The sequence below is a fragment of the Poeciliopsis prolifica genome, unplaced genomic scaffold (assembly GCF_027474105.1).
Source record: "Poeciliopsis prolifica strain line A6 unplaced genomic scaffold, Auburn_PproV2 SCAFFOLD133, whole genome shotgun sequence".
NCBI lineage: Eukaryota > Metazoa > Chordata > Actinopteri > Cyprinodontiformes > Poeciliidae > Poeciliopsis > Poeciliopsis prolifica.
In genome coordinates this window covers 151889-175473 of record NW_026562508.1, presented here as the reverse complement: position 1 = coordinate 175473, position 23585 = coordinate 151889, and the positions used below count along the sequence as shown (strand labels likewise).

At 38.9% G+C, this 23585-nt stretch overlaps 3 protein-coding genes across 10 annotated transcripts in view; 2 read left to right on the top strand and 1 right to left on the bottom strand.

Moving 5' to 3' along the window:
• The window catches only part of abca2 (ATP-binding cassette, sub-family A (ABC1), member 2), a 125891-nt gene extending 122208 nt beyond the window's left edge, over positions 1–3683 (top strand). For 3 of the 4 annotated variants that reach the window (XM_055024905.1, XM_055024906.1, XM_055024904.1), the window contains one exon: positions 1297–3683. In XM_055024905.1, coding sequence (XP_054880880.1) covers positions 1297–1332 — 36 coding nt within the window. In that variant the 3' untranslated portion in view covers positions 1333–3683. The remainder of the gene's footprint in view (positions 1–1296) is intronic. The other variant, XM_055024907.1, reaches the window with a different exon arrangement.
• A 119-nt stretch (positions 3684–3802) lies between these two features.
• paxx (PAXX non-homologous end joining factor) overlaps positions 3803–23585 on the bottom strand; it is a 30845-nt gene continuing 11062 nt past the window's right edge. Inside the window, exons 1-7 of one of the 3 annotated variants that reach the window (XM_055024920.1) lie at positions 7361–7671; positions 7193–7253; positions 7083–7132; positions 6614–6792; positions 5734–5784; positions 4896–4989; positions 3803–4823 (exon numbers count right to left, since the gene is read on the bottom strand). In XM_055024920.1, coding sequence (XP_054880895.1) covers positions 4775–4823; positions 4896–4989; positions 5734–5784; positions 6614–6792; positions 7083–7132; positions 7193–7253; positions 7361–7461 — 585 coding nt within the window. In that variant the 5' untranslated portion in view covers positions 7462–7671 and the 3' untranslated portion in view covers positions 3803–4774. Of the gene's footprint in view, positions 4824–4895; positions 4990–5733; positions 5785–6613; positions 6793–7082; positions 7254–7360; positions 7672–23585 lie in introns of those variants that run through there. The other 2 variants (XM_055024919.1, XM_055024918.1) reach the window with 2 other exon arrangements.
• The window catches only part of pias2 (protein inhibitor of activated STAT, 2), a 47851-nt gene continuing 36703 nt past the window's right edge, over positions 12438–23585 (top strand). For 2 of the 3 annotated variants that reach the window (XM_055024916.1, XM_055024915.1), the window contains exons 1-4: positions 12438–12510; positions 15516–15700; positions 22216–22303; positions 22377–22427. In XM_055024916.1, the coding sequence (XP_054880891.1) occupies positions 12497–12510; positions 15516–15700; positions 22216–22303; positions 22377–22427 (338 nt within the window). In that variant the 5' untranslated portion in view covers positions 12438–12496. Of the gene's footprint in view, positions 12511–15515; positions 15701–22215; positions 22304–22376; positions 22428–23585 lie in introns of those variants that run through there. The other variant, XM_055024917.1, reaches the window with a different exon arrangement.

Genomic DNA, 23585 nt, shown 5'->3' with positions numbered 1-23585 from the left:
AAAAAGTTACTGATAAACCAGCCTCATCAGGACGTAGATTGTGATTTATTCAATATGACTGTTCACCCTGGCATCCTGTCCATGTGCACTACAAACTGAATTTGTACCTTTTCCACAGCTGATTTTAGACACAAATGTCAAACCAGTGGCATAGAGAGTTACGAGGCTCTTTGAACTCGGCATTCTGTCACATGGTTCATGAAGCTCTCAGTGGTCCAAATATCTCAGCAGCTTGTGGCACTACGTATCGCAAATAAATGACATTCATTAATTATTGGGCAATAATGAACTGATTATTTCACTGTGTGTTTAATCAAAGCAATTTTTGATGCATCAGGGATATTTATCAGTGTTGTAAATTTTAGAGGGAAATGAGACTGCAAACACATCATACAGTATATTTGGGCTACAGACCATATCTGTCAAATAACAAATATACTATCCATGCATATCTGTAGTATCCAGATATTACAGATGGAAAAATTACTGAAGAAATATGTAGCTGGGTTGACTGAAAACTTGTGATGAAACCTTTATTTGTGTCAAAGACGTTTTTTATGTGAGTGAGTATGTGGCTCTAGAGCAGGGTTAATGGATTGTGCTTGTAGTCTGATAACTACTGATGTGCTCTACGTATAAGATATTTAGTTTAGACACAAAAGATCTTTTTTTTCTATACAATTGAGTTAATAGTAAAGAGGGTCAGATGATAACTTAAAGGAAAATCTCTGTACACACAGTGTGAACAGCTGCAGGCGCTACTGTACTGTGATTAATCCATTATTGAAATAATCATCTAATTTAGTTATTGACTGTTAACTAGAGAACACAAACTAGAAAAGATGCCATTTGCTGAAAAAACAACACACTGTAAGAGCAAAAATTAACCCAGAAGTGTACAAAAGATATAAACGTTTCTATCTTTTATGCCTAAACAAACCTCATTATTTCTCAAGGTAATAAAACTGAGGGGTTTTGGTCCTCGAACTGGAAAACAGACCTTGTTGGTGCACAGAAGGTAAAATGGGTGAGCTGCAACAGAAATGCCAGTGATCAAGAGTTGATTTGTACTTGCATGGCTCCCAGCAACTTCTTTTAAATATGAAAGCTTCTCCGAGGCCCAAGGGAGAACGGGGGGTGATAGACATGCAGCTGGAAAGCACTGAAAAACCAACCTTCCTTTTGTGTGTGTGTGTGTGTGGGGGGGGGGGGTGTTTGCGTGTGTGTGTGTGTGTGTGTGTGTGTGTGGGTGTGTGTGTGTGTGTGTGTGTGTGTGTGTGTGTGCGTGTGTGGCAGGTGCAGCTCTCCTTCAACACAGACACCCTCTGTTAAAACAGAAAACCTTAGGAGCAGAAACTGAACTGATCCCATTCTTTTGGACCTCAAAGGCTCAGAGTGACCTCTGACTCCGGGGGACGTTTGGACCTCTGCAGCCTGCTGGATGGGACAGCGGGGGCTGCAGACTGAGCTACAGGAGCAGGAGGAAGGGTCACTCCACCCACAGCTCTCCTGAATGTATGAGTGGCTGACGAGCAGCTACAACTGGATGGATGGTTCTGCAGCTTACTTTGACCAGAGTGGAACCCTCGCACCAATCTCAGCTTGTCTTGAGAGCATGCAGTCATGATAAGAATGTAATAGTCTATTTTTCTGTGGCAGGAAGAATGATTTATTTTGGATATTGTAAGAACAGCAGATCTTACATGGAGACGCTTTTTGATGTCAGTCACCTAGAGGCCGTGCACAAAGCTTGATTATTGTCCTGACGGTGGCACACTGCTCTCATCTTCTTCTGTGTCAAACAAATATTTTCCTTTGTGCTGTAGACACATAATGGTTTTGTGGACTATCAGTTTTCTGTTATAGTGCTGACAGTGTGTATAGTAAGTTAACAGTTACTGCATCGACCTGGAGAGATGACGACCGCGCTACCATCACTGTAACAATAAACCCAACTGAGTCCACAATATTTACTCCTGGAACAAGTTCAGCTTAATGTTTATTAATTGCAAGATTTCTGTGATGTATTTTATATAAACGTGCAAAAGACAGAAAAAAGAAGCATATTTCCAGAAAGCAGAAGTTAGATTATTTGCTAGCATGTGGATTTAAACAACTTTTTTCATTAGTTTTGTAAAATCAAGTAGTGATTCCTCTGTTCAGAATTATTTCATTCATCCTTTCACAAACCTTTACAGTCCCTGATTTTGGTTTTAATATTTAAGTACTGGTATTTTTCTGATGTGATTGTTGAACTTGAAACCTTTTGATTATTTTTTTTTTTGTCTGAAGGTATTTAAGTAGACAGGGGCATTGTCAGCTTGTATTCATTTTACTGTAAAATCTGACTGAAAAGACCACATCTGGGTCTGATCACCTGTCTGAACTTTTTTTTAACAGGAAAAAGCTCTGAACTTTTTCCTGTTAAATTGATGGAAAGAATCAAAGATCAGTTTAGTTCTTCATTTTTTTGAATGCCAACATATAACTATAGTAATCAGTTTTACCATAATTAAGTCTAATTACAGAAGTGGTGTGGAGATCGATCCTCACTGCTGCCATAGGAACCATATGCAAGGAAGAATAAGATGTCCATTAATTCACTAGGTAGAAGAAACAGCATTCACTTGAGATCAATCTGATCATTTCCAAACAATCTGAAGTTCATTAATGTGATAAAGAAAGTTCAGGTAGGAAACCTGCCAACCCCAAAAGAAAAGGCCCACCTCAGACTCCTCAGACTTCAGTTAAAGGTTAAAGTTCATAAAAAGACAATTAGAAATATTGATCCAAAACTACAGTTGAATAAATCCAAAGTCTTCTGGACTGTATGAAGAGCAGATGAGACCAGAGATCAATCACTGCTGGCACAGTGATTGTAAACACAGTAGAATGGTTACAGACGACAAAGAAAACTCAAAAGTGTTTGAGTCCATCTGGCCCATTCAAAGTCTAGAATGGGCCAAGCATTGAATGAAATTCTGTGGTGAGACCTTCATAGTCATGCATTTAGAAATGCTGAAGATGTTAAAGTGGAAACTTTCAATTAGTCACACACCGCTTCTGGGAGTGTTCAGTTATTATGTCATTATGATGATTTTATTACAAACTGGTTTAGTTTCAGTTCATGGAACAAAACACCAAATCTTAAATTGAAAGTACCAGTGATCTGTTTATTTATTGACCAGATCATTTTCTACATGCAGTTCTAGTAACAGGACATCAGAAATGAATTTAGACTTTACTTCTAACTGGCACTACAAATCAGCAGCAACTTGTTTCAGACTAACAGGGCAGTAATTCATGTCACCAGCAGCAGATTTATGCAAACTTAAAAAAATTACTTGAAATCTGGAACTTCAAAACTTGTATTTGGAGGTGATGAGAATCAGCAGGTTGTCATTTGGGTGATGTGTTTTATGTTAGCATTTTACTTTCATAAGGAAACAGTTATTTCTGAGATAAAGGTACAGTCACCCACCGGACCTTAAAGTTGTTAAGCTTTACTTTAAGCTTTGTAGTACTGAAGTAAGCTTTTGCTCTCAGAAATGTTGGTTCTTTTTCATTTGGGGCTCTTGATTTTGTCTTGTTTTCATATCAGCAAATTTAAACATAACTTTCCATATACAGACTGCTCAGACATTCCCAATAAAGCTTTCTGTGAGTATAAAATCACACAGACAGCAACATGGTCAATTTTCTTCATTAGCTTCATTAGAAACTCGCCAATAAATATGTGAGGTCAGAATCAAGTCACTGTATTCCCACACGTATTTTTCATTTTGAAATTTCAGTCAAATGAGTTCAGAGGCCTTTACAGCCCATTTAACATAAAATGCAAATAACTTCACTATGAATTTATGGGAAATAAATTTCCCATTAATTTATTTCCCATAAATAAGTTTATGGGAACAAAAAGGACATGAAAAGAAATTAAGGAAAGAACACAGAAAGACACAAACGAGGGACAACAAAAGTAGGAATGGAAAGAGGATTCAAAAGACAGAGAGAAGAGGGAGGACAAAGAGAAGATACAAGGAAGTAAAAAAACAGAAAGAGGGAAGGTCATAGAGAAGAAGGAAAGGAATTAAGAATACAACATCTTCATAATATAATAAAATCATTTTGCTATTGTCATTTTATTTTTCTGTACTGATTCAGTCCTGGAAAATGACCAAATCAATTCCAGATTTTTCCAGTCATTATGATAAATAACTTGTGTTTCTTGTCACAAGTTATTAGTCACCAGTGATCCAGCACAGAAATGTTGACATGAATCCTAACAAATGGCACCAAATGATCCTTCGTTTGGTGCATGTACATCAGCAATTTTGTTCATTTTTATTTCATTTTTTGGCATAATCCATTTTACATTACAATTCCAGCATTCACCAACACTCTGAACTTAAAGAATAGAATTTAAAACTAAAAGAATGCCATGTTCCAATTAAAGCAAGGATAAACAAAGTGAACTGTTTCTGCCCACTGAATGGACCATGTGCACTTGATCCACAATTCCCATGTTATTATGTATGAGTGCTCATGTTGCTCATGTGCAACTGTGTGTTGCATGAATTAACCTTTTGTAAGAGAAGGCACCTAATCTCATAATCCATATATTTATTTCATGTCCTTTATAATGACAAAGTTTATTATAATCCAAATTAAAAACATTTAATAAAAGTACAATATCAGTGCTACTTTGGGTGATTAAAAAGACAAGTCCCTCAAAGTTTAGACACCTTTAAAACATAAAAAAAATCATGAAAATAAATCAGACTTCATCTTCATCATCAAAGGCTACGCCGGTCACTTGCACCTTTCTGCAAAAAGACGGAAGCTGCTGATTCAGACAGACAGAAGCTAACAGGCTGGGATGTTAGACTGAACATTACTTCTTAGTGCCGGGGTTGATCAGTGAAGCCCCAGGAAGCCTCCTCTTGGTCACAGTCGCAGCGCCGTTCTGTTGCTGCTGTCGGGGTTTCAAATCTGAAAAAGGAGAGCTTTTAGATTGAAATTCACAATAAGCAATTAATTCATCACATGACAAATGTTCATGATTTATTGTTTTTTCATCCCTCACTACATCACCAGAACATCAAGAATTACTCTTCCAACTCCACTGGAGATAAAACCTGCTCATTGGTCAACAATCAACAAGTTACAAAAAATAAAAAATAAATCATATACTGTACATGAAGTACAGGCCCATTAAGAAAGATTTGCAAATGGAGTTATTAAAATAAACTCCCTATAATCCTTAACTGCTTCACTCTTACTGCTGACCAACTTTTTTTCAGAAGATGCTTTTAATCTGACAGGCCTCAGTGGAACCCACACCCTGGTCTGTTCATGAAGATCCTGGCTTGGAATTCAGTTCTGTGGTCTTTCTGTATCTGTACATTGTTTTATAATTATAGAGTCTGTGGTGTTTATAGATTTTTTTTTTTTATCCAAAAGTTGTGTTTCTCCTTTCTGACCTCCTGAATCAGGGGTGGGCACTCCTGGTCCTCGAGGGTCTCCTGCAACTTTTAGATGCATCTCTAATTCAACACACCTGAGTCAAATAATGAGGTCATTAGCAGGACTCTGGAGAACTTGACTGCATTTAGGAGGTGATTCAGCTATTGGATTCAGGTGTGTTAGACCAGGAGTTGTAAGACACCGGCAATCGAGGACCAGGAGTGCCTACCCCTGTCCTAAATGGTACCCTGGGACGGGACAGAGGCTTACCTGCTGGGGATCGCTGCAGGCTCTTCAAAGGATTCCCAGCTGAGCTCCCGCCTGAAGACAAACCCATAAAAACCTGCATCAAATCTGAAGAACTGATACTCAGAAACATTTCCAGAAGAGGAGCTGGGATGTTATCAATCGCTCAGCACAATCAGCAAAGACAAAGTGATAAAATCAAAGTGAGGAGGTTTGGAAACTCCAAACACCGACAGAAGGGCTCTGATTTCTACTTTTGCCGTTCAAATATTCTTTCCTGTTTTACCCGTATTACTGAATACCATGTTTGTGTTTGTGTCCTGCTTAGAGTTGCAGCTGCACCAGGGTTCGGAACCGCATCATATCTGGGCCAGAGCAGTTTCTCATCATTGTGGTCAGGTTTTAGATCCAGCTGTCTTTTCTGGAATATGTATTCTTTCACTGGTTCCTCTCAAGACATGATATTTCAAGAAACATTGGAAAAACACAGCTCTGGTGATAAGTCTCTGATTTAAATATCAGTGAGCTAACTTAAGATCTGTGTGCTGTTGCCAGTCTTCTCTTGGAGAAGACATTTTCAATCTCAGTGGAATATTCCTGGTGAAAAACAAGTTGGATATAAACAATAAAATAAAACTAGGTAACTGTTTATGTCCCAGTGGGCCAAACACTGAATAAATACTGTTAGTAAAATCATAAATAACTCTGTAATCGAGATTGATACTTTGAAAAACATGATCCCATGTGGACCAAGGTTGGGTTCTAAGACTTTCCCAGGAATCCCTCTCTTATCACAACGAGCACAGAGATTCAATTTTGTGATTCCAATAGAGTTAGGAAGCCAAGCTGCAGCAGACTCGTAGCTGGTTAGGAGGCAACAGGATGGAGAAGAGGACAAACGAACTGTCAAGCTGTGCAAGTGTGTCAGCCATGGTGAAGAGCAGCTCCTTGAGCTCCTCTGTGGCCTGAGGAGCCTCCATCCTGGTGAGGGTCATACTGAGTCCGTCTGGCCAAGAGCCCACATGAAGAGCTGCCCTGGTATGCTGAACCACAACTCTCACATTCCCACTGAGGCATGAAGTCCTGTAGGGACAGCAATGCACCGAAGGCAGGTCAGCACGTCTCAGCAAGCAGGCAGCTCAATGTTCTTTACATGATCCAAACAGAATACAATAAATAAGAGAGATGTACTGAAAAGTTTTGATCCACAGTAGAATTCATTCATGCACCATTTATTACAAATCAGCTGTAAACACGTGGCTTTTCAGCCTTGTTAAAGGAACTCAGTATTTCAGGTGCTTTGCGGTTTTTTGGACGTTTGTTCCAGATTTGTGGTTCACAATCTAAAATCTTTTATGACTCACACCCCTCACCTGAACCTAAAGATGTAATCCTCTGTGGATTTCAGGGCCAGCCCGTGTCCCTGAGGGGACAGTGGAGTCAGATGGGGGGAGCTGGTAGGAGATACAGGACGGGAATCTACCTGCGGCTTCAGGACGTCCTCAGAGCAGTCTGTGCTCCAAACAGCTACTGTGTCCGTCACACTGCAGGACATAGAGACACTGACCATTATCACCAATCCAGGTTTCTGCTGCAGCCTACAGACTCTTCACTCTATCCACAGCTGATTAGATCACATGATCTTACTCACTTAATACAGAGTCCTCCTCCTCCTCCCTTCCTGCGGGTGTAGCACACATATCTATCCTGACTCTCCATGTCTGTCACAGTGCAGAACCAACTGCTGTCCATGATCCTCCTGAGCTCAGCGAACCTAACAAAGAGGAGACGTGTCACAGTGAAACTCAAACTTTAGCATATCTACATCCCATTCACAGATGTGAAACTTTCACATCTGAATGGGTTGAAACTAGTGATGTTACGGGATGTGCCGAGGCTTCGGAGCGTGTGTCGAGTAAAGGAGGGTACGTTTCCGTAAAGCGCGTATCGAGGCTTGTTTCATTTAGGGGAAGAGCCGAAAACGATGACGTCCGAAGCCTCACTGCCTGGCTGTACCACGTGATTGCTTCAGGAAGTGGTTCAGATTTTGGCGCGGGGTTTGACAGCTTTATAAACCCCACAGGCTCCATTCAAAATGTGGGTTGTTGTAGGCGAGTTGCGGTCAGTTGAGAGAGTGGATAGAGGTTTGATAGTTTGGATAGTTTATTTAGTTTGAGTCAGTTAGTTTGGTGTTTGGAGAGTTCAGTTTAGGAGATGGATGGATTGATGGATGGATGGATGGATGGACGGACGGACGGACGGATGGATCCAGCCATCCATTTTCTTCCGCTTATCCGGGGTCTGGTCGCGGGGGTAGCAGCTTCAGAAGGGAGGCCCAGACTTTCCTCTCCCCAGCCACTTCTTTCGGCTCTTCTGGGGAAACCCCAAGGCAGATCTACCTGCGTGTGCATTTCTCCATGGAGACTAGCTCCTCCCAGACTCAACCTTTGCTTTGATGGGGACGACGGAATCAATGATATCTCAAAAATTAGAATGGAGAATATCTACCAACTCATCTACATCATTATAGCTTAGGGGTGAGGAGGAAGAGTAGATTTGATGAAATGTTCCTGCTTTCTTGTTTGTGAAAGAACGTTTTGTGATAGTACCTTTTTGGCTAAGTGAATCAATGTTGATTTTGCTTTCAAAGACCAGGAAGACCCCAGGAAGACCAGGGTCTTCTGCTCTGCCAGGACTTTGGAGTTTGGATTATTTTGTACTTTTTTGCTTTATTGTCCCTCTGTCTTATTTATATTCAGCTGCAGCTGTGAGGCTTTTGAAAATAACTCTTTCTTTTAAAGCTAAAAGGTTTTGTACTTTGTTTTTAAGAAGAGTGTTGGCTTATGTCAGCTGCAGCTGATCCAGAACGCTGCTGCTCGCGTTCTCACTAGAACCAGGAAGATAGACCACATAACATCAGTCTTAAAGTCCCTCCACTGGCTCCCTGTAGCTCAAAGAATAGATTTTAAAATACTGTTGTTAGTTTATAAATCACTGAACGGTTTAGCACCACAATACATCAAAGATCTGCTGCTGTTGTATCAACCTTCCAGACTCTCAGGTTCTGGTTCTGGTTCTGCTCTGCATCCCCAGAACCAGAACCAAGAGAGGAGAAACAGCTTTCAGCATCTATGCACCAAAAATTTGGAACAAACTTCCAGAAAACTGTAAAACAGCGGAAACCCTGACTTCTTTTAAATCACAATTAAAAACACACTTGTTTAGAATTGTTTTTGAAATGCAATATGTAACAATGTATTGTCTATTATATGTTGCATGACTTTGTGTTCTTGTGTTTATGATGTAAAGTACTTTGAAATGCCTTGCTGAAATGTGCTATACAAATAAAATTTGATTTGATTTTGATTTGATTTATGATAATTCTGTTTTATTGCCAATAACTGCTAAAAGCTGTGCGTTTTTAAGTTATTGTTCGTAATTCTGTCACTATGATAAGAGAGGCAACCGTGTCTGATTCCTCTTTCTACTTTGAATCTAGAGCATGTACCTTCTGATAAACACAGCAGTTAATATTGGTATTTATTAGAGTAATCATATCACCAAATCTGTGTCTGAATCCAAAATGTCTCAAGATGTCCACACAAAATATTGACACTTACGGAACTTTCACTAATGTGTGTACTCACTTTTGTTGCCGGTGGTTTAGACATTAATGGCTATATATAGATTTAATTTGAAGGAAGAAAAAATTCACACTCTTACTTCCTCCCAAAGTCCAAAAACTTAACTGTCAGGTTGATTGGCCTCTCTAAATTCTCCTTAGGTGTGTGTGTGTGCATGGTTGTTTGTCCCATCTGTCTCTGTGTTGCCTGCTGTCTCAGGATTTATTTGGGTTAAAATCTGCTCAAGTTTGATTTGTTTGCACAATATTTTTTCTATATATTGTTGATAATAATTAAGAAGACATTTCAAAGAAAGGAATAAGCAAAAGTGTATCAAAATATTGTTTCCAGGTTTTATTATGAAAAAACAGAATTTTCAGCATTTCTCAATGAAATAAAATTTTCAGGATTTCAAAATTGCACCTATTATTGTGTTTTCTATTTTTATTTGTTTTTATGTTTAGGAAATCTAAATAAAATCCTCTTTCTGTACTGGCAGATGATTCTGCTCAAGACAATTTTTACACCACAATATGATCCATCCATTCATTATCTGTTCACCCTTATCCCTATTGGGTTTAGGAGTTGCTGGTGCCTATCTCCAGATGCGTTCCGGGCGAGAGGCTGGGTACACCCTGGACAGGTCACCAGTCTGTCGCAGGGCAACATAGAAACAAACAGGACAAACAACCATGGGAGTTAGGATTAGGGAGAATTTGGGAAAGACCAATTAACTGTCATATTTTTTTGGACTGTGGGAGGAAGCCGGAGTATCCGGAGAGAATCCACACGCACAAGACGCTGGGCCGGGAATCGAACCCAGGACCTTCTCCAAGGCAACAGTGCTACCACTGTGCAGCCCCACAATGTGATATATTTATTTATTATTTTAGAAGATTGTTTTGCAGTATGTGTGGAAAGGATGACTTGAGATTTCAAATTTATGAAAAATAGAAGACAGATCTGTAAATTTCTAAACATTTATTCATATTTTGATTATAAAAAGGACATTAACTGTATATGATTTAGAAAGAGTCCAGATAAATGACTAAATCTGTTAGCTATAGGTTAAACAATGAATTTAAAATTCATATAGTACTTTTCAGGTTCATTCTCATTCAATATTCATTAATATTAATAGTAGTAATATATTAACAGTGATATTAATTATGATAACTAATATTATTATAACAATAATAATCTGATGATTATAGTAACATTAATTATCATAATATTTAATATTACTATTAATGTGACTATTAAATAAATTTCAGTCATCACAATGACCAATTATTAAGAATGTTCTATGCTGTGCTGCTAAAATTTCATCTACACATTTTAAGTTACTTTACGCTATATGAATTTGGAGGTTGCAAGGTTGATTATGTGAATATGCAGGCAGGATTACATATTCTGCCTACATACTGTTCCTCCTGAAACATGAACTGGAATTTCCTCCCTGAGTCTGTTCTTCACTATTGTGGATGTGTACATGGGAACGTGGACAAGCCGGGAGCGTGCAGCAGTTTTTTGTGCTTGTGGTTCTGAAGGGCTTAAACAAACCCAAATATTTAATTTTGTCTAATAGAAATTAATTGCTGGCCCAAATACAATGAAAAAGATTCAAATAATTTAATTGCTTCTATTGGAGAAGAGCTGGAACACTGAATCTGGACACTGATCAGATGCAGTATCCAAAAACTTTTGGTAGGTCATGAGAAGTTACACATGTGTTACCAGATTTCATGATTCTCTTTCAAGGATGGTTTGAGCTGATTTCTTTAAATCATTCTGGAGGGCGTTGTTGAGAATGTAGGCCACGCCCACCAAATATTGGAAAGCAGTTCTGTAGGGATCAATCATTTCATTTGACTGGTTTCACTTATCAGGAGGTTAGCCTGCTACTGTTTCAGTGTAGCTTCGTTTCAGTTTAGTTTAGTTTCAGATTAGGATCATTTATTCTGGGTAGTTACTGATTAAAATAATTTTTTAGGAAAGGGGGATTCTGTTGTTTAGCCCTCCGGCTCATTTTAAAGAGACTGTTTCAATTAGACTGAAGAAACTAGTGGAAGGGGAGTTTCATTTCTTTGTGGTATTCTCTAGAGCACATGTGTCAAACTCAAGGCCCGGGGGCCAAATCCGGCCCGCCATAGCTTTTTATGTGGCCCTCCACAGACTAGACTAAACACTAAGTGTGATAAAATATTATATTATCAATTATATCAATGCAGTTCTTATCTGTTTACTGCCAATTTGTGTCAATCAATCCCTCCAGTTTCTTGAGAATTTAGTTGATGTATGATTATAATCCATGATTTATACAGTGGGTAAATAGTCGCATTTATTCCTGAAGGGACTGAAAAGCTCTTCAATAATATTATGTAATTTTAAGAATTCATTGACATATTAACAGTTTGTGAACAGGTTTTATCAACACATTCTGGCACAACCGGCCCTTTAAGAGCCTTCATGGTCTTGATTTGGCCCAAAACGAAAATGAGTTTGACACACCTGCTCTAGAGATTTTGTGTGAGTGTGTTTTTGTTGGGGGGCACTTGGCTGTTTTTATTTCTTTTCCTTATTCATTATTTGTCCCCAAGCAGCAAACTAAATATTTCAAGGGGAAGCTTTGACCTTTGTTTAAGGTTTTATTATTTTGTGTCATAAAATAATTTCTTTGTGTTTACACTTGCCCTTAAATCAGGGCATCTGTGAATTTATGAACCAAATGAAAAGTATCTAATTTGCAAGCAGTGCCTTTACTAATTCTCACAAACATATCTGTGTAAAGGTTTGGTAAAAGGACGATTTAAGGTTCTTCTAACACTCTATATTAGCGGCGATTGTACTCAAGGTCACAATAGGAAATGCACATTTATTACTCCAGTTTTCCTCACGTTTGATACACAAATATACATTTATTTGATACATTTTTTAATTTCAGAAAATATCAGTCAAAGGAGTTTAGTGAAATGGAACCAAACTGTTTTTATCTGTATATTTGTGATTGTATTTATATTATATAATATTTTTTACAATTGCAATGAAATATAAAAAGAAAAATAAATAAAAACACCCTACCGGAAGTATTTTCTTTTAGCACATGCGGAAATTAGCTAAGCTATAACGGAAATACTGACCCGGAAAAACAAAATGGCAAAAAAATGGGGGATCACAGGTAGGCGAAAACAAAAAGACTTTGTAATCTTAGTTATTTTGTCTTTTCATGACGCTGCGAAGGTAGAAAAGCTGTAAACATATAACATGGTGAACTGAAAAAGTTGGAGGACATTTATAAGCATAGAGTTTCAATGGACTACAGATCTTAAACACTTCTAAGAATAGCCTTATGCTAACAGTTTTACTTTTCACGAAGCAGCTCCTTTGTGTTTTATATTTTGAAAATGCACTGCTTTTTTACATTTCTAAATAACAGTATAGACCCTTATGATTGCATTAAATGAGAATTAAAAATCGTTTCTAACATCTTACGGCGACTATACTATTGCATTTGTACAGCTCAGTTTGTGGAGTTCTCGAATCATTTATTGCAGTAGACAAAGGAAATGTCAACTATTGCATTTTTATATGGGTCTAAAGCAGTCGTTAGCACGCTACAATTATAAATCAGCCCCGAAACGGCAAACTTTGATGCAAGAAAGTAAGAGGATGACTACAGGGTTGCTAAAGAATGAAATGACCAGCAACGGTTGACTCCTCTTGCAAACTCAGTGCAAACCTCTGGGATTTTTATTGTTTGATTTGACACTTTAAATGCCCTGTTTTGCTGCGGGTCAAATTGACCCAATATATAATTTAAAAATTTAAGAAAGAATTTGTTCAAAGTACTTTTTCTAGTTGAAACATCATAACCATGATGAATATAAGATGGGTTATTTTTCATAGTTGCACCACGTCACACATCTCATAGTAAATAGATATTGTTTGAGTCAGTTTGACACAGCAGTCAAATTAAAGTGTCAGAAGGGTTTAATATTGATATTATTTGTTTGTTTGCCACTAATTTAACCTAATACACTGACAGACAAATGCTCACCCGACCCCCTTTCCTCTTTACCTCACCAGCAATGAACACTAATTGTGTACACTGACCATCAGTGTACACGGCGTGGCCACGCAAAAGTATAAAACTGGGATCATAGAAAGTTGCATGGCTTATTAAAATAATCAAATTACATCAGCAATTTTGATTGTTTGGTTTTAATTTAAGTAATTTTCCCAATTAAAATGAAAAATAAAAAGAGAAAACTTTGCTGCTCATGAGATGCATGCTATGTTATAAGTAAGAGTCCTGCTTTAGCCAGGGTGAGAAATGAGACATTACACCTTTGAGAGATAACTGTTTGTTCATATTAAAATATTCACATTTGGCACAATGATATGTCTGTAGCTTGTGATACGGTATAAATTCTTGTAAAATATTTAACTACAGTTTTTTTTACGTCTGCCCTTCTCACTTCTCCAGTGGTTGTACACTTTGCCCAGGTTGATGGTCAGTCTGCTTCTTGCTTTATGTACTTGAATTCAGCATATTGACTGTTAATGGCCTCCATAATCTGTGGGTGGAGGAGAATGGCCTCATACTTCTTTGCCAGTGTACAAATGTCTGCTTATCCATAGTCAAACTCAACACTTCAATATCAAATGCAGACCATTCCTTTAATTCATGCTCTGAAAAACGTTCAATGTGATCACAAAGAATAATCTCATCAGTATTTCTGCCATCACCTAGTTAGGTGATGGCAGAAATTTCTTTCCTCTCCAGCCTGTTTTGGTAGTGTGTACCAGTTTGTTATGCTTTATAATTTCTACTTGAATCAATTCTATTTCATTTATATAGCAATCTTAAAACACCTGTTTAAAAATATTGAACTCTTTGTATATTATTTTGTGGGTTTGCAGCAATGTTCCCTCTAAGCTGCGCGCCTGCGTAATCGCGCACTGCTCACATATTCTCAGCGCACAAGAAAATCTATGTAGTGCATAAAATAAAGTCCAACGTAAAGTGGACATTGAGCTCAGACATCAGTTTTGACTATGGACCAATAAAAAAGTTTTTCCGTACTACTTTGCGATCGAACTCAGTGAGTGACAGGAATCCAGCCAATGATACGATACGGTTCACTTTCGCTTCGCAGCCAATCAGCGCATGCTGATTGGCTGTGTGTACGTGGGTTACGTGCCTTGGTCATATGCGCCGTGCAGGTGAGAATAGTGCGGTAGAGTTAAGAAACGTGAAAGCCATCCACCTTATCATGTCTACGTGGGACATCCACTCACCAAGCCAAAGTAAAAAAAAAAAAGAAATGCACTTCTTCTAAGATCAAATGGAATCAAATCAAATGAAAGGAATGGTCTGCATTTGATACTGAAATGTTGAGTTCAGACTTTTGACAATGGATAAGCAGACATTTGTACAATGGCAAAGAAGTATGAGGCCATTCTCCTCCACCCACAGATTATGGAGGCTATTAACAGTCAATATGCTGAATTCAAGTACATAAAGCAAGAAGCAGACTGACCATCAACCTGGGCTAAGTGAACAACCACTGGAGAAGTGAGAAGAAGTGAGAAGACGTGAGAAGTGAGAAGGGCAGACGTGAAAAAAACTGTAATTAAATATTTTACAAGAATTTATACTGCATCACAAGCTACAGAAAACAATTCATTGTGCAAAATGTGAATGTTTTAATATGAACGAACATTTATGTCTGAAAGATGTAATGTCTCATTTCTCACCCTGGCTGAAGCAGGACTCTTACTTATAGCATGCATCTCATGAACAGCAATGTTTTCTTTTTTTTATTTTAATTGAGCAAATCACTTAAATTAAAAGCAAACAAATGAAAATTGCTGATGTAATTTGATTTTTTAATAAGCCATGCAACTTTCTATGATCCCAGATTTATGGTACTTGTGCGTGGCCACGCCGTGTACACTGATGATGCTCACAGTGGTCCTCAGTGTGCCCAGGAAGCTTGTGTGTATGCCCAGACACATGAAAAATTAGAGGGAACGTTGGTTTGCAGTGTTTGTATCTTTATTTAATTTGTGAAATGTTGTCTTATGTAGTCTCTTTTCACTATTGTAAGCTAAGCAGGTTGTAACCTTGGTTTGGAGGACTATAAATAAAATGTACTGACAACTATTCTCTGTTGGCAGGAGTCAACCCTCTAACATAAACCTCAGCCTCTTGACAGGCGAAACAGCAGTGTGGTACTGTGCCAAAACCAGCATGAACCTTCAACAGCCTGCCCCTCTCATTCCCCCCGTCCATCCTGATGTACAGATGAAACCCCTGCCCTTTTATGATGTGCTGGATGTTCTTATCAAGCCTTCAAGTCTAGGTCTGTAATGTTTTATCATTTGTCATCAGCAAAAATGAGATGAGTAACTTTTTACAAGAGTTGAGTTCAGTACACGTGAACATTACTATTTAAGGCTACAGCCTTATTTTTACGTTAAAAGTCTGAGAATCAATGTTCTCAGACTTTAACGTAAAGTTGTTGTTTTTTTGTTTGTTCATGAAGGGCTTCTGGACCAGAACTAACACTAGGGTTAGGGAAAGTATTCAGCATTTGTTTGTACTTAAGTGTTTGGGGATCATTTCCAGTATGATAATTTAACCTGTGAAGTCTTAAGACCACTGTTTTTAAGGTTGGGGACAAAGTGCACATTAACTTTGCGTTGAATGTTAGTAATCTACTGGTAATGGTTAGGGTAAGTGGAAGGGTTAACAAATAGAGTTGATAAAACTTTATCTTAAGTCAATAGAGTTCTACCCTTGTGAAAAATAAATATACTAAGTATATTAAATCTTAGCTTACTTGAGCAGGCTTGATGCTGAAGCACAACGTCATATGTTTTAACTACAAATGATAAAAGTCAGATCACAAGTTTTCTTTGAGATTAAGGTCCGGGGAGTTTGCTGGCTACTCCATTACATGGATTCTGTTTCTCTGGGACCATGACTTTGTTCGATTGCTGATGTGTTTGAGGTCATTGTCTTGTTGAAACAAACATTTCAAGGGTTTTTCCTCTTCAGCTTACAGAAACATAACTTCTTCCAGTATTCTGGTGAACTCAAACAGATCCATGATCTCTGGGATGCATTGAATAGGACCAACACCGTGGGATGAAAAACATCCCCATATCATGATGCTTGAACCACCGTGCTTAATCGTCTTCACTGTGGGTTGAATTCAGAGTTTGCAGGACGTCTGACAAACTGTCTGTGGCCCTTAGAACCAAAAAGAACAATTTTACTTTCATCAGTCCACAACATTTTATGTCATTTCATTTTAGGCCAGTCAATATATTCTTTGGCAAATTGTAGCCGCTTTCAGCACGTCTTTTTTTCAACAATGGGACTTTGCCAGGGCTTTTTGCTGGCAGCTTGGATTCTCATGGATGTCATCTGATTGTCACAGTAGTCACAGCCAATTATAGATCTTCTTTGATTCTCCTGGAGCTGATCATTGGCTGAGCCTTTGGCGTTTTGGTTCTGCTCCGATCCATTCGAATAGCTGGTTTTCTTTTTTTCCCCCTCAACATTCTGGTTTTGGCTGCCATTTTAAAGCATTTGATACCATTTTAGCTGAACAGCCTATAATCTTTTGCACTTCTTTATGGGCTTTTCTTTCTTTAATTAAATTTTTGATCAAAGAATGCTCTTCTTCTGAACAGTGTTTTGAACGATCCATGTTACTCCATTTTTCAAGGACAAAAGCACATCCAGCAAATGCAGCATCAGTTGCCTTGATCCTTAAATAAGGGTCACCTGCTTGACACCAATGTTTTTTCACATAATCAATGACTTCACTAATTGAACTCAGCACTGCTATTTTTTGAACATACCTCTTTCAAAAAATGATTGAGTTTCACAGAATCAGCAGCAAGCACAAAATGCTTGTTGGGTCTGTTAGTTTTCTCAAACTTCACTAAGCCTTTTAGAAACTTACTGCAGTGTAGAAGTTGAAATTCAAACAAAAATAATGATTTATCTTGCAAGTGACGTGGGACTGCTATTATTTTGAACACAACTGTATGTCTCTCTCTCTCTCTATACATATATATATATATGTACATATATATATATAGCTCAATACATAAGGCATCAGTATATCACCCGAGAGGGCGGGGTTCGAATCCAGTCTGGGTCCTTAGGCAAGACCCTTCAAGCTACTGCCTACCTCATACCATGAGAGATACTAAGTTGCATAACATGCCGGCTCAGACGTCGCCCGGCCAAACAAGGTCTGCGTCAGGTGTTGGGGAACCAGAGCACCTTGATGACAAATGGGCTGCTGGAACAAGACGGAAATGGGCGAGAGATGAAAATGTGGATCTGTTGGAATGCTACTACTCAAGTAACCCTAGTCAGAGAGGTTACATGCAAAGACTGGGGAAGGAATGGTTACTTCGACATCCCCAGTCAACACTAAGCGCTAAACAACTAGCTAAACAACAGTGTTCCAACATTCGCAAACGGCAACTGCTATCACAACTTGAGATCAGAACTGTGGGGACTTAACTACAAGTCCCCACCCAGTGAGGGGATACACGGCCCCAATGAGCGAAACAGAGCTGAACGAGACAGCTGCTGACCTGAGAGAGAGAATCATGACCCGGATCACCTCCCCGGCGCCAATTACAACGGCTGAGTGAAGTACCATCTGAAAGTCTCATTGAGAATGTGAATGCAGCATTGAGAACGATCCCTACCAACACCATAACAGAAACCAATGAGCTGATCTACAACTCAGCATCAGTGATCCTTGAGACGCTTGGCTATAAGAGCAACCTGAGACCCAATACCCACCATGGAAAAGACGGTTAGAGGCTAAAATCAAGGTAACAAGGAGGGAAGTGAGCCAACTGTCAGAGCTTCACAAGGGTGCAATGAAAAGACCAGTACCCAGAAAGTACAGGCAGATGCCCATACCTGAAGCACTCGAAACTGCCAAACAGAGGCTCCAAGCCTTGTCCAGCCGCCTAAAGAGATACACAAGGGAGAATGAATCCAGAAGGATTAACCGGCTCTTCTCCACTCAACCAGCTAAGGTGTACTCTCAATGGCAGGGTAACAATAACAACAGAGCAGACCCACCAAGGCTGGAGATGGAACAATACTGGAAAGGCATATGGGAAAGGGAGGCGTCCCACAACAGCAATGCACAGTGGCTGATCTTGCTCCCTGAGCAAGCCCCGGTAACCATCACTGTGACAGATGTCCAAGAAAGAGTCTCAGGTATGAAAAACTGGACAGCACCAGGGCCTGACATGATCCATGCCTACTGGCTAAAGAAACTCACTGCTCTCCATGAGCGACTGGCAGCCCAAATGAACCAGCTGCTACAAAGTGGGACTCACCCTGAATGGTTAACTGAAGGGCGGACAATCCTAATCCAGAAGGATACATCAAAGGGTCCAGTCCCACCCAACTACCGACCAATAACCTGCCTCTCCACAACCTGGAAGCTCATGTCAGGCATCATAGCGGCCAAGATAAGCAAACACATGGATAAACACATGAGCACGGCACAGAAGGGTATCGGTGTAAATAGCAGAGGAGCCAAACACCAACTCCTCGTAGACCGCACAGTTGCCCGAGACTGCAAAACCCGACACACCAACCTGTGCATGGCTTGGATTGATTACAAGAAAGCCTATGACTCAATGCCGCATACTTGGATCATTGAATGCTTAGAGATGTATAACATCAACAGGACTCTGAGAGCCTTCATTGCAAACTCAATGAGGCTGTGGAAAACCACCCTTGAAGCCAACTGCAAACCACTTGCACAAGTGTCCATCAAATGTGGCATATACCAAGGAGATGCTCTGTCCCCGCTACTGTTCTGCATAGGCCTGAACCCCCTCAGCCAAGTTATCAACAAGACTGGCTACGGACACAGACTCAAAAATGGGGCCAATATCAGTCACCTACTCTACATGGATGACATCAAGCTGTACGCCAAGTGTGAGCGAGACATCGACTCACTGATCCACACCACCAGGATCTACAGCACGGACATTGGGATGTCATTCGGACTAGAGAAATGTGGTCGGCTGGTCACAAAGAGGGGGAAGGTCATCCACACAGAAGGGGTCTCACTCCCAGAAGGAACAATAGCAGATATAGAGGACAGTTATAAGTACCTAGGTATACCACAAGCAAATGGCAACCTCGATGAGGTCACAAGGAAAGGAGCCACAGCTAAATACCTCCAACGAATAAGGCAAGTCCTGAGAAGCCAGCTCAATGGCAAGAACAAAATCTGTGCGATAAACAGCTATGCCTTGCCAGTAACCAGATACCCTGCTGGAATAATTAGCTGGCCAAAGGAGGAGATAAAAGCCACAGATATTAAGACCAGAAAGCTACTAACCATGCATGGAGGGTTCCATCCCAAATCCAGCACCCTGAGACTGTACACGAGCCGCAAGGAAGGAGGCAGAGGACTAGTGAGTGTGAGAACCACTGTCCAGGATGAAACAACTAAGATCCATAAATACATCAGGGACAAAGCCTCAACAGACAATGTGCTCAGTGAATGTCTCAGACAAAAGGGAACAGAGGTTGAGGTGCCAGAGATACCATCATGGGAGGACAAACCCCTACATGGGATGTACCACCAGCAAATAACCCAAGTGGCTGATATCAGTAAATCCTATCAATGGCTGGAAAAAGCTGGACTCAAGGACAGCACAGAGGCCCTCATCCTGGCCGCCCAGGAACAGGCCCTAAACACCAGAGCAATAGAGGCCCAGATCTACCACACCAGACAAGACCCAAGGTGTAGGTTGTGCAAGGAGGCCCCTGAGACAGTCCAGCACATAACAGCAGGGTGCAAGATACTGGCAGGGAAAGCGTACATGGAACGACATAACGAAGTGGCAGGCATAGTCTACAGAAACATCTGTGCAGAATATGGACTGGAAACCCCGAGATCAAAGTGGGAAACACCCCCAAAGGTGGTGGAGAACGCCAGAGCTAAGATCCTGTGGGACTTCCAGATCCAGACAGACAAAATGGTAATGGCGAACCAACCAGACATTGTCGTAGTGGATAAACAACAGAGGAAAGCCGTTGTGGTAGATGTAGCAATACCAAGTGATTGCAACATCAGGAAAAAGGAGCACGAGAAACTGGAGAAATACCAGGGCCTCAGGGAAGAACTGGAGAGGGCCTGGAAGGTGAAGACCACAGTGGTGCCTGTGGTCATCGGGGCCCTCGGGGCAGTAACCCCCAAACTGGAGCAGTGGCTACAACAGATCCCAGGAACAACATCAGACATCTCAGTACAGAAATGTGCAGTCCTTGGCACAGCCAAGATACTGCGCAGGACCCTCAAGCTCCCAGGGATCTGGTAGAGGACCCGAGCTCAGAGGATAAGAACCACCCGCGGTGGGTGAGAAGGGAATTTTTATATATATATATATATATATATATATATATATATATATATATAAATATATATCCTCTGAGCTCGGGTCCTCTACCAGAGGCCTGGGAGCTTGAGGGCCCTGCAGTATCTTGGCTGTGCCAAGGACTGCACATTTCTGGACTGAGATGTCTGATGTTGTTCCTGGGATCTGTTGTAGCCACTGTTCCAGTTTGGGGGTTACTGCCTCGAGGGCCCCTATGACCACAGGCACCACTGTGGTCTTCACCTTCCAGGCCCTCTCCAGTTCCTCCCTGAGGCCCTGGTATTTCTCCAGTTTCTCGTGCTCCTTTTTCCTGATGTTGCAATCACTTGGTATTGCTACATCTACCACAACGGCTTTCCTCTGTTGTTTAACCACTACGACAATGTCGTTCGCCCTTACCATTTTGTTTGGCTGGATCTGAAAGTCCAGACAGATATATATATATATATATATATATATATATATATATATATATATATATATATATATATATATATATATATATTTACAGTACAGACCAAAAGTTTGGACACAACCTTCTCATTCAATGGGTTTCCTTTATTTTCATGACTATTTATAAGGTAAGAAATCTCACTTATTAACCTGACAGGACACACCTGTGAAGTGAAAACCATTTCAGGTGACTACCTCTTGAAGCTCATCAAGAGAATGCAGTGTGTGCAGAGCAGTGATCACAGCAAAAGGTTGCTACTTAGAAGAAACTACAATATAAGGCGTATTTTCAGTTGTTTTACACTTTTTGTTTAGTACATATTTCCACATGTGTTAATTCATAGTTTGATGCCTTCAGTGTGAATCTACAATGTCAGTAGTCAAGAAAATAAAGGAAACTCATTGAATGAAAAAGTGTGTCCAAACTTTTGGTCTGTACTGTTTTATATATATATATATATATATATATATATATATATATATATATATATATATATATATTATATATATATATACATTCCACACAATATTGTTTTTGTTTCTACTTCAGAAAAGTATTTTGTATAAATTTGTAATATGTTTTTAAAATGTACATTTAAAATATATATTTTTTTACAAATACATGCAGAGTGTATTTTTGAAAGGATTATCCAAAGTATAATTTTCGTAATATATTTAATTTGGATTTAAAATATAGTTTAGAAAAATATACTTTTTGAAAGTGTATCAAAATAAATTTTTTGAAGAAAATTAGAAGCATACATTAGATATGTATTTATTTTATATTTTTAATATAATCTTAATAAGTCTAGCCAGTTGATAAAATACTAAAAATGTATTTCAGAAAAATAAAACATATTTAAGTGTAAATATATTATTTTTTCACAAGGGTAATATAGTTAGAAATGCAAATGTGTCTGTATGTGTTTTGTCAAGGTACAGTAAATAGTTTTATGACAACAGCAATATTTTTTAGGAGCAAGTACTGCACAGAGGTACCATCAAGAAAAGTATTTTATTTTTGCATTAACACCTCAGCAAGTTCGAGAAGTATGCATATCCAGGTATGGACTGTTTGTTAAATTTCTTCTCTTGAAGAAATCTTATATATTAAAATGAGTGGTTTATGTTTTACAGAGACTTCCTGCCAGGAGGCAGAAGGGACTATATGGTTCAAATTCAACTAAGGTGAGAACTTAGTTGAATTTTAGTTGAATTATATGAGTAATTAATTCTTACTAATTAATGTTATTTAATATGACATGACAAAAGAGATTAGTAACTTTTAAATAAATTTGGTAGCTAAAAATATAAAGGTTAATATTAGAATTTTAGCTACTCTCCATAAATCACAAAAACTGTTGTCAGTTTTTTTTTCCAAGTCAGAGTCCTCCAAAAATAACATAATGAATGAAGCTATCCAAAAAGTAATGAAGGGAACAGCAATGCCCCTTTTCACAACATGGTTTTGCAATAAGATGTCATTCAGACACTTTTAGTTGATCAGTGATTCAGCAATTGTATCCTATATTAAGACATACTACACACAAGATTGTATGATGTATATAATTTTCAATAACAATTCAATTCTAATATTTACATTGAGGCACCTTGGATTATTTAGTATTCCTCTCACTTGACAAAACTAATAAAATAAAACCAGCAGGCAACACATTGCCTGAAGGAGCAATGTGCTCTGGTGTGCATGTTTCAATGCATTAATTGCACTTTTGTGTACATACTCAAGGGGAGATCATCAAGTTCAAGCCCATTGGAACCGTCCTGCTCTGCAAGTCAATAGTGTCTGCATTGCAATATGACAGCAACTTGTAAAACATCAGGGATTTATATCCCAAGTAATCAGTATCCATGTTCGCATTATTTACTGAATGTTTTTACACCTACTTTCCTGACTTCATAGATGAAAACCTTAGGGAAATGTTTTACGATCCAAGAATATGACATTTTGTTATTTGTAATTTATAAAGTACAATTTGTGCATTAACACTCAAAAATTTCAAAGATATTTAACTTTTTGTTTTTGTGTAAAACAGATAATCTAAAAGAGTGTGGCATTTAAATTGATCAACTGAATCTCTATGTGACCAATTTGTTCTCATACAGTAAGATGACAACGGACTTCATGTATTTTCATAGAAATCATCTGGATTTCCTTAGATTGAAAGTCATTTGACAAATTGGCAAAATAGTTGTTTTTTAGCACATTATTTTAGCTAAGGTTTAATTTAAATAATGGTAGTTTCAATTTAATGTACTCAACTACATTAAATATACTGAACATCTGCATATAAATTTAATGTGATTACAAAACACCTTTATGGCTGT